This window comes from Ursus americanus, chromosome 12, assembly GCF_024610735.1.
Source record: "Ursus americanus isolate L20-20 chromosome 12, mUrsAme1.1.p, whole genome shotgun sequence".
In the NCBI taxonomy this organism is placed as follows: Eukaryota; Metazoa; Chordata; class Mammalia; order Carnivora; family Ursidae; genus Ursus; species Ursus americanus.
In genome coordinates this window covers 60,593,960-60,605,441 of record NC_142138.1, presented here as the reverse complement: position 1 = coordinate 60,605,441, position 11,482 = coordinate 60,593,960, and the positions used below count along the sequence as shown (strand labels likewise).

General features: G+C 41.8%; 1 protein-coding gene across 1 annotated transcript; it reads left to right on the top strand.

Moving 5' to 3' along the window:
- Positions 1–1,230: 1,230 nt before the first annotated feature.
- LOC123795418 (monocarboxylate transporter 1-like) lies at positions 1,231–9,805 on the top strand. The gene is made up of 4 exons (XM_045802284.2): positions 1,231–1,447; positions 2,521–2,664; positions 5,900–6,766; positions 9,166–9,805. The coding sequence occupies exons 1-4, from the start codon at positions 1,231–1,233 to the stop codon at positions 9,384–9,386; spliced, it is 1,449 nt and encodes a 482-aa protein (XP_045658240.2). The 3' UTR covers positions 9,387–9,805.
- The last annotated feature ends 1,677 nt before the right edge of the window (positions 9,806–11,482 follow it).

The window sequence follows — 11,482 nt, the reverse complement described above, 5'->3', positions numbered from 1 at the left end:
TGCACACTTAATGGGCCACACCGTAGTATAAACGTAACATTTATAGGCACTGTGAAACCAAAATTCATTTAACTTGCTTTGCTGCAGTATTTGCTTTATGTCAGTGGTCTGGAGCTGAGCCTACTATATCTTTGAGGTATGACTGTATATAAAGAATTCTTACCACCCCATGGTTTTAAAAAAAAAAATCTACTTAAAAAATAGGTGAAGAATTTGAACAGGCATTTATCCAAAGAAGACACTTCTCCAAAGACCTACATCTGAAGATGATATACAGATGGCCAATAAACACATGAAAAAATGCTCAGCCTCAGTAGTTATAAGAGAAATAAAAATCAAAATAACGATGCGTTACCACTTCACACATATTAGGATGGTTAGAAATCATAAAGAGACATAACGAATGTTGGTGACGATGTGGAAAAACTGGAATCTTCATACATTGCTGGTGGAGTTGTAAAATGCTGCAGCCACTTTGCAAAAGAGTTCGGCAGTTTCTCAAAATGTTAGACAGAACTGCCATAAGACCTAGCATTTCTATTAAGTATATACCCAAGAGAATCGAAAACTTGTCCACACAAAAACCTGTACACAAAATTTCATAGCAGCATTATTCATAATAGCCCCAAAGTGGAAAGAACTTTTCTTTTGAAAACTGCTATATGTCTAGTGAGTTACAGGATACTAGTATGTCCTTCCTGACTTTTTAAAGTTAGCCTATAAATTCTAGAGAACAGAAAAATCAGGTGAGTATTGGAGAATATACTTTGGGAAAGGAGAGAAATTACAAGGGAAGTACTAGATTGTGAAACTTTTATAGTGTGTGCATTGTGAGTTTTGCATGCAGATAAGTCAAATGAATTATCTAGTTATCCTTGATAATGTGGAAAATTACTGATCTCTATTATTAGAACAGGTATGTTTATCAATTTGAGGAAGCAGTATATTTATTGGAAAGGATTGAAAAGGATTTGGTGTACGGTTCGAGTAGTGGTGAGTTTTCAACTTTAAGCCTGTAAAAATTTGGGGCAATACTATGACTCTTGGACTTTTTCCATTGCGTTCGCAGAGTGCAAGTAACACTGAAAAGCGTTTCAGTTATTTATAACATGAGTATATGGGACTTTATGGAAGCGCTTTATATTGACCTACTTGTTATGTACTATTTTAATTTCATATCCTTTAGAGATTTGGATTTGAACTGCATTTTGGAATTCATCGTTACGGACAATGTCAGCATCAAATGAAGGTCCAGTTAGACCCACCCCCCCAGATGGAGGCTGGGGGTGGGCAGTGGTCGTTGGAGCTTTTATATCCGTTGGCTTCTCTTGTGCATTTGGCAAATCTATTTCTGTATTTTACAAAGAAATTGAAGAAATATTTAATGCCAGCACCAGCGAAGTGTCGTGGATCTCTTCTATTATGTTTGCTGTCATGTATGCTGGAGGTAAGTACCCAGAAGGTCTGCTCTTTTAATTTTCAGTAGGCAGACAAAAGCTCCATATTAAATAGTTTTTGTTCTTGATGCCTTTATGGGTAAGATATTTAAAATGTTAGGTTTTGAAGCTATGTGGTTCGAGTCATATTTTTCATTCCCTCTAACAATAAAGGCTACAATCAACCATGCGCTGTTAGGTCAGTTATATTGCAAAACAAATATCATTATAAAGGGTAACTTTCTTTAAAACTGGTCTGGCGTATGGAAAGTCAATTGATGTTTGTGTTTTAATTATATATCCCTGCTAACCTCTATTACTTCCTATAGTTTATTGGTAGATTTTTTTTTTTCAAAATTTTAAGATAGACAAACTTCTCTTTTGCAAATACTGATAGTTTGGTTTCTTCCTTCCCTTACACCTTTCTTGCCCCCCTGTCTTACCGCACTGCCTCGGACCTCCCGTATAGTGTTGAAGAAAAGTGGTGATGGTAGGCATCCTTGTTTTGTAGTTCTGTTTTGGTTTTGTTGCCGTTTTCTATGAGAAACAAAGTACATTTCAGCTAATTTGAAAATAGGCTCTACAGTCAGAAGTTTGATCAGACTTGGTCACATGTTGGATCATGTTCACGTGCCTCTGCTCCAGATGGCCATCTAAAAACTAAAAACAGAGCCAACTTGCTACATACATGTGGATACTCTCCTAGATACGTAGGATACATCTACGTGGAGAACCCTGTGAACACTTACCATCAGGGTACTTGCAGCCTAATCTGCCTTGAAGGAGACGGGCTAAGGTCTTCCACACTTCAGCGAAAATCCGTCCAGTATGTTCTAGGTGTACAGAAGATGGACATGGTACATTGTACAATCGACGCTGTATTTTCCCATTACACAAACCGGTGACTCTGAAATAAAATAGAAAGCAATATTTCTTACCACTGTCTTCTGTTTTATCTGTTTATTTGGTGGGGTGGGCTATTTATGTTTCTCGGCATCCTTTCGTGTCAGTAATGCCTTGCGCAGGCGTGGATGTGAGGGGTGGGCTTCTCCTCTTTGTTAGTAAGTTGTTGGCTCTCTCCTAGGTCCTGTCAGCAGTGTCCTGGTGAATAAATATGGCAGCCGTCCAGTCATGATTGTTGGTGGCTGCTTGTCAGGCTGTGGCTTGATCGCGGCTTCTTTCTCCAGCACTGTACAGGAACTTTACTTGTATATTGGATTCATTGGAGGTGAGTTGCTACTGATATATTTACAAACATTAATTTTTTTGTGGACTCTTTGTAGCATTCATCGGTTAAGTGTTTTGAAAAATGAAAATTTCTTTGCTAGAAAAATTATTGGGTCACTATATTTAAGATGTAATATATATGTTAATTTCATAGTACCAGAGAAACATGGCTTTATTTTTTTTTAAAGATTTTATTTATTTATTTGAAAGAGAGAGAACATGAGAGGGGAGGAGTAAAGAGAGAAGCAGACTCCCTGCTGAGCAGGGAGCCCTGACACAGAGCTCAGTCCCAGGACCCCAGGATCATGACCTGAGCCGAAGGCAGACGCTTAACCGACTGAGCCACCCAGGCGCCCCCAGAGAAACATGTCTTTAAAGAAAGTTCTGGCACTTCAGGGTGGTTATTTTTTATTGAAAGAGAGGGTTTTATTATTTTTTTTTCTTTTTCTTCCTTCTTTTAAATATTTATTTATTTATTTAAGAAACACAGTAGCCATAAGTAAAGAGTGTGTGGCAAGTTGTTGAAATGGTGGTCATCAGCTATTCCCACTCATTATCCTTCTACCCAAGAAGAAATTGTTTCAAATTAGAGTAAGAGAGAATATGAGATACAAAGCACGTATTTTTTGGAGGAGAAGCCATATACATTTTTAAAGGATTAAGGACACACATGAGAAAACCTCTTCTCTCCCTTTCTTCTTTTTTTTTTTTTTTTTTAAGATTTTATTTATTTATTCGACAGGATAGAGACAGCCAGCGAGAGAGGGAACACAAGCAGGGGGAGTGGGAGAGGAAGAAGCAGGCTCATAGCGGAGGAGCCTGATGCGGGGCTCGATCCCATAACGCCGGGATCACGCCCTGAGCCGAAGGCAGACGCTTAACCGCTGTGCCACCCAGGCGCCCCCTCCCCCTTTCTAATAGCTAAATTTGGGAAATGAAACTGCTAAGGATAAAGGATATAGACCATCCATTGTCCTACAATTCAGAGAAAACCATTAATATTTTGATGCTCATACGTTTTTCATACGTACACATGTGTTTTTAGTATAACGTTTGTAACCAGTTTTTTTCACTTACGAATACCTAATGTGTATAGTCCCCCATCTCAATAAACGTACTGTAGCAGCTACTATTTTTCCATTGGATGAATGTGTCATAGTTTATTCCACCACTCTCTAATTGAAAGACCTTCAGGTTGATTACATTTTTCACTATTAATAAACACTATTTGTAGGATAGTGCTTCTCTATATATCTTTGTGAACATGATAATTTCCTTAGGACAAATTTGAGAAGTGGAATTACTGGGGGAAAAGGTTTTTGATATGATTGGCCAAATATCCTTTTAGAGAGGTTCTAATAACGTACAGTCCCACCTGCGGGATCTGAGCTAATGCTAATAACAGGTATTTTCTTTTTGGATCTGTACTTTGACTACATTAATTAAAATTTTAAACCTTTACATATTATAATTCATCTAGAGTATTTGAATCACATAAGGAAGGAACAGAACTTTATTCGTTCCCAGTTGGTTATTCAGCCTGTTCGTTATTAAGTCATTCAATAAATATTGTCCCTACCATACGTCAGGGACTGTTCCAAGCTCTGTGGGGATTGAGTCAACATGATAGATAAGATTCCTGCTCTGAGGTGGAGGGAAACAGACAATAAACAGACCAACAAATAAATGAGTAAGTCAGAAAAATATCAGCTTGTGATAAGTGCTTTGCAAAAACTTGAAACAGAGAGTTTTGATGGAGAAGGATTTAATGGTCCCTAAAGGGAAGTCCTCTCAGAGTTGGTGACCTTGAATTGAGATCTGAATGGTAAGTAGGAGCCAGGTTTGTGAAAATCTAGAGGAACAACTGTGCTGAGCACGTATGAGAATACACTGAAATTTGGGTAGGAAAGTAGGGAAGGGCCAAATCATGGTGCTTCCTAACCCAGAGTGCAAAGCAGTGGGTGGCAGTCACGAGACAGATTGAACAGGTAGCATTCCAATCTGGTTTACCGACTAAGGGAGTAAGAATAGGAGGCCACTTAGGTTATTGGGATACTTGTCTCAGCTCCACTGATTAAAAAATCTACTCTTTTGGGGGCGCCTGGGTAGCGCAGTCGTTAAGCATCTGCCTTCGGCTCAGGGCGTGATCCCGGTGTTCGGGGGATCGAGTCCCACAACGGGTTTCTCTGCTGGGAGCCTGCTTCTTCCTTTCCCACTCCCCCTGCTTGTGTTCCCTCTCTCGCTGCCTGTCTCTCTGTCACATAAATAAATAAAATCTTTAAAAAAAAATCTACTCTTTCCCTATTAATTTAAACGTATCTTTTGGTCCTATTTCTGGACTTTTCCCCAATTTTATTCATCAGTTTTTTCATTTTTGACTAAGTGCACACTGTTCTCATTACTGTAGCTGTAGTTGTAGAAAATATTTCTACATCTGTTAGTGTTGGTCCCACCAATTATTTATACTTCTTGAATATTTCTAATGTATTTGTTCTCTGAGTGCTATTTTTTAAAGATATATTTATTTATTTCAAAGAGAGTGTGAGAGAGTGGGAGGGAGGGGGCAAAGAAAAAGTGGGAGAGAATCTCAAGCAGACGCCCCACTGAGTGCGGAGCTGGACCTGGGGCTCGATCTAATGACCCTGAGATCATGACTTGAGCCAAAATCAAGAGTCGGACACTTAAATGACTGAGCCATCCAGGCATCGCGTCTCTGGGTATATTTTACAGTCATTGTACTTCATCTGAAAAATTGAATACATTGACATTTTCATAGAAATTACATTAAATTAATGGGTTTACTAAGGTAGTGTTAGCTTCTTCACTATGTTGTGTTTACTGTCCTATTTTCTCTCTCCCCACCCCCTTTCTTCTTTTCCTGCCCTCTGCCCCTCCTCTTCTGTTTTGCTCTCTGAATTTACAAGATTTATCCTCTCTCCTCTTTGTTTTCAATTCCCTATTCTTCAGGAAACCTAAAATTTTTATATTAAACAAAAGAGCCTAATTTATTATTGTTATTGTTGCTAAAGCAAAAAGAATTATTTTAATGTTATATTTTAAATCTAGGATTTGCTGCATAAAGAGACTTTACGCTGTATTTGGTAATAGCCCACTTAATGATCTGCTAGTTATAATGATGATTTTGACCTCTTGCCGTTCAGTTTGTCTAGTTGATTAATAACAAATACGTTTCTGACATTTATGATGGTATGTAATCCTCCCCCCCTCCTCCCCAGGTCTTGGGCTTGCCTTCAACTTGAACCCAGCTCTGACCATGATTGGCAATTATTTCTACAAGAGGCGACCGTTGGCAAATGGACTGGCCATGGCAGGCAGCCCTGTGTTCCTCTCTACTCTGGCCCCCCTCAATCAGGCTCTCTTTGGTATCTTTGGCTGGAGAGGAAGCTTCCTAATTCTTGGGGGCCTCCTACTAAACTGCTGTGTAGCTGGAGGCCTGATGCGACCAGTAGGGCCCCCACCAACAAGTGCGGGGAAAGATAGGTCTAAAGAAGCCCTTCGGGAACCTGGAAAATCTGATTTAGAAAAGGGGGCAGGTGATACAAATAGAGACTTTAATGGCAGAAACCCCAAAGAGGAGAAACTATCAGTTTTTCAAACAGTTAACAAAGTTATGGACTTATCCCTGTTTACCCACAGAGGCTTTCTACTGTACCTCTCTGGGAATGTGATAATGGCTTTTGGGATGGCTACTCCTTTAGTCTTTCTTAATAGTTATGCCAAGAGTCAACATTACTCTAGTGAGAAGTCCGCCTTCCTTCTTTCCATTCTGTCTTTTGTTGATATTATAGCCAGACCTTCTATGGGACTCGTAGCCAACACCAAGTGGATAAGACCTCGAATTCAGTATTTTTTTGCGGCTTCTATTGTTGTAAACGGAGTGTGTCATCTGCTAGCACCTTTATCCTCCACCTACATTGGGTTTTGTGTCTATGTGGGCTTCCTTGGATTTGCATTTGGGTGGTTTAGCTCGGTGTTGTTCGAAACACTGATGGACCTCATTGGACCCCAGAGGTTCTCCAGCGCCGTGGGATTGGCGACCATTGTGGAATGCTGTCCTGTCCTCCTGGGGCCACCACTCTTAGGTATAGTATCCCTTACTACCTCTTGGGTTGTGTTAACATGAAACAGGCATAGAAGATGGAGAAGGTGATGGAAAGCCAAGATCAGTAAGCTGCTCGGTGGCAGAAAGTGTTTCTCATTTCTGTAGCCTCAGTGCTGGCACAATGCTTGGCAGAGCATAATTTGCTCAGATTCTTACAGAATTGAATTACATTGAACCGTCAAGCTGAAAGGGGAGTCAAAAACAATTGCAAATTTAAATATCTATTAAAATAACCTTTTCTGATCATAAAATGAACATGTTTATCATAGAAAAATATATAACATATACTCCACCTTTAAAATACTTTGGTAATTTCATTTTAATTGTGGAATTTATCTTAGGAGTAACATTTAGATAACAACAATATTGATCAGGTGAGGATTCACAGTGTACCAGGGACTGTCTTAATCATTTCATATACCCTGTCCTATCTCACAAGTCTATGAGGTAAGACTACGAATGGCCCTACTTTATTGGTGCAGAAACAGAGGCTTCTAAAAGTGGAATAACTTGCCCAAGATCACTCAGCTAGTAAGTGACCATAAAACTTGATGGATGATTCTCTAAGAATACGAAACTGTTGACAGTTTAAAATGATAATTCATGCAAAATGCATAATCATTTAGACTTCCTCTGGATATGACTCATGCTTTTGAGGTTATGCCTTATGAATAAGGAAGGATTCATACAAGAAGATCCACTACTGACTTTTCTGAACTCCCCACCCTCACTCTTCCCAACATCCAATGAGAGTCCAAGTCCTCTAAGGAAGCTCCTAAATCTCTTTCTAATCCGCCCACTTTTCCATCATAACACCACCCTATTCACAGCTCCTTCTCCCATCTGGGCTACTCCACCCCCTAGCGTCCTGGCTGGTTGGCCCATACCCACTCCAATCCAGCCTTCAATCTGTTTTCTGTTCTGCAGGCAAAATGTATCTGTGCAAATGCACAGATAGGCCAGCTGATTAGATCTTTCCAGGTGCTTCCCATTGTTCTTAGGGTGGAGATCAGATTCCCTAATGGGGCCTACAAGGCGTCCGTGTCCCCCCTCCCCCCATCTCTCCAGCCTCATTTCCTGTCACTCACCTTTTGTTCTCTCTGCTCCAGCAACTCCGCCCTTCCTCCTTCCCCTCTCACACCCCAGCTTCCTCCCACCTGCCTTTGCACTTGCTGTTCCGTGGCCACATCCTTCTCCCATCCCCTCCTGGATAACTCCCACGCCCCTCTAGGACTCTACTTTGGTTATGCTTTGAGAGAAGCATTCCTGACCCTGCTTGCTGCTCCCACCCCCTATTTTCTGCTTGCAAACGCTCCTTGTCAAGGTTTGTGTAATTATTTGATTAACATTTCTCTTGTCCACTGAACTGTGGAGGTTTTCTCCTCTGCTCTCAGGGCCAGCAGCCCAGTGCCTGGTGCATGTGTGGGTTCAGTAAGCATTGCTGGATGGCCGGTGCCCTGAGTTAGAAAAGCACATGGAATCGTGTTTGAAAGGGTTATATCCAGTCCTTCTCTTAGGTATAGAGTAGGGTTTTCCAGAACTTATTCCTTAACATACCAATTTGATGAGATGCTAACAAATTCTACTATCACAAGGATTCCATGGCCAAAAAAGTTTTGGGAACACCAAGTTTGATAGATTTCTCTACTAGAGGACCTTGCAAAACCTTTAATATGCTAATGCCCATGGTGACTCTTCACAGGAGAAGCACGTGATAATGCCATTTCCTAAGTCTGACTTTGGAAACACTCGGGAGGTTACAGGTCAGGCTTCAGAGTCAGACTTCTGGGTTTAAAGCCAGGCCATTTCACTTACTAGCTCTGTGACCTTAGACGAGTCACCTAAGGTTTCTGAACTTCAGTCTGTAGATTATACAGCGAGCGTGATGACAGACGCTGCCTGACCTGAGGACTAAGCCGTTAGAATGGTAGAAAGGTGTTGCTGTTACTTAATTTTGTAGCATAGGACAAGTTGTGTCCACGGGGCCGCTTTTCGGGAATGCTGATGTCAGCGAAAGAGCATTGGCCCGGACACTGCAATTAGCTCTGGGGCCTGGGGCAAGACTCCTACACCTCTTTTGAGCAACAGATTTTTCCATTGATTCTAGGTGATCGCTAGGTCTTTCCCCATTCCAATTGGCCAAGATTGCATTACTTTCAAGTTGCTAAAAGTAACAGGATATGCAAGGCCTTCTAAAATCAAGTGTGACATCATAAAAGATGAGATCACTGTTAACAGTTCCTCTTTAGACCGATGTGTCACTTGTGGGCTCTTTGAGGATTGGTTGACATCTTCTTTCTGAGTGGACCCTTAAGCTCTATTTGGGAATGGTATACTTGTTGACTTTTGTCCGCATAACTTTGTTTCGGATATCTTCAGGTCGTCTGAATGACATCTACGGGGACTACAAATACACCTACTGGGCATGTGGTGTGATCCTAATTATAGCAGGCATCTATCTCTTCATTGGCATGGGCATCAATTATCACCTTGTGGCCAAAGAGCAGAAAGCAGAGAAGCAGCAGAAAAAAGAAAGTGAAGAGGAGAAGCCAAAAGAAGTTATTAAAGCAGCAGAATCTACAGAAGACAGAGGCCCATGAGGCCCCAAAGAGGAGAAACCTCCCATCTGAATCATGGATAACCAGAGGAGCATTGGACCAAAAATACCTGAAAAATTCTACTGGATCATGTTCTATTAGTGCTGCTCACCATGGCCAGGGGCCATTTGTGTGCAAGTCCTACTGATGAGGGAGCAGAAGGCAAGCTGAGGACAAAGCACAAGCAGACACCCTGCAAGCTCCCTGCCCCCCACTCCTGGGTGGGATAGGTGGGACATTCCTCCAGGAAGCTCCCAACTCTCTCAATGTTAATGACTGACCGGAGGGAAAAACTACCTTAATTTGAAGATGGCAAGGCCTCCAGGATCTTGTAGGTCCTCTTTAGCATATGAAAGTTCTTTTGAAAACCTCCCTTCTCCTTACCTCCCCAACTCCCAAGTATATAATCAGCCACCCCTCACCACTCCGGGGCAGCAGCTCTTTCTGCCCATGGGTCCTATCCCCGTGCTTTAATAAACCACCATTCTGCACCCAAGATGTCTCAAGAATTCCTTCTTGGTTGTCGGCTCCAGACCTCGCCCCACAGAGCCTCACCTATATTCCAAAACCACATCAATACCAAGTGTCCATTGATGGGATTTTTAGTTCATTCCCTTACAGCAGTCATAATGCCTATGTCACAGCCTCTGGAGTCAGGGGATTTACAAAAGATAACAGATGGAAATCGCTTCTATCTGAAGTCATATTTATCAAGGTATAGTTTACATATAGTATAAATCTCTTTTGTAAGACTGAAGTGTGATGAATGGTATTTAGATAAATAACTACCACCCCAATATAGAACATTTGGAACAGCCAAAGTAGTTCTCTCCCTCCCCTCTGCAGTCAATTCCTTTCCCTTACCTACAGCCCCTGGCAAACACTGGTCTGATGGCTGTGCCCTATAGTTTTGCCTTTTCCAGAATGGAATAAATATAATAAGAAATATATATTTGGTCTTTGTCCCTAGTTCCTGGTGCACAGTTCCTAAAACCCTTGGATTTCCAGAGTGATGAGTGTCTTCTGCATGCTAATTAGATGACTGGTGACTGGAATCCCCTAGATAGCTTCAAGAACGAGGCTGGTCTCCAGAAAGACCAAGGCATGATTAGAGGGTTGGAACATTCAGCCCCTCCCCGTGACCTCTTGGGCAGGGGCAGAAGTTGAGTTCAATTACTAACAGCCAATGATTTAATCAATTGTGTCTATGCAATGAAACCTCCATAGAAACTCCTGAACGACAAGGCTTAGAGAGCTTCCTGGTCGGTGAATGCATTGACGGACTGGTGTTGGGAGGGTAGTGCGCTCAGACAGGGCGCGGAAGCTCCATGCCATGCCTCCCCACGTGCCTCACCCAGTGCGTCCTATGCGTCCCTTCCATTTGGCTATTCCTGAGTCGTATCCTTTAGAAATAATAAATGTAAGCAAAGTGTTTCCCTGAGTTCTGCGACATTCTTGGCAAATTACCAAACCTGAGAAAAGAGCGATGGGAACTCCCAGCTTATAGCTAGTTGGCCCCCCGGGACTGTGGCTGGAATCTGAAGGAAGGGCAGCCTTTAAACCCATGGACTCTGACACTAACTCTCGGGACTTAGTGTTAGCATTGAATGGAAGGGTAGGACACCTAGTTTAGAGTCTGGAGAGTTGGAGAGGCGGTTGTTGTGGAAAAAACTGAATGTCAGAAGTGTTGTGACAGAGCGACGTTCTGTGTCTGCCTTTTTTTTTTTTTAAGATTTTATTTATTAAAGAGAGAGAGAGAAAGAGTGAGAGAGAACACGAGCAGGGAGGAGAGGGAGAATCAGGGTCCCTGCTGAGCAGGGGGTGCAACGTGGGGCTTGGGGCTCGACCCTGAGATCATGACCTGAGCCAAAGGCAGACGCTTAACCGACTGAGCCACCCAGGCGCCCCTGTGTCTGGCTTCTTTACACGGTGTAATGGTTTATGATTCATCCATGTTGTTGCATTTATACATAGTTTGCTCCTTTTTATTGCTAATATGTCTTTGTATGGATATACCATAATTTGTATATCCACCAGTTGATGGACTTTGGTTTTTTCCACTTTGGGGCTATTACGAATAAAGCATCTATAAACATTTA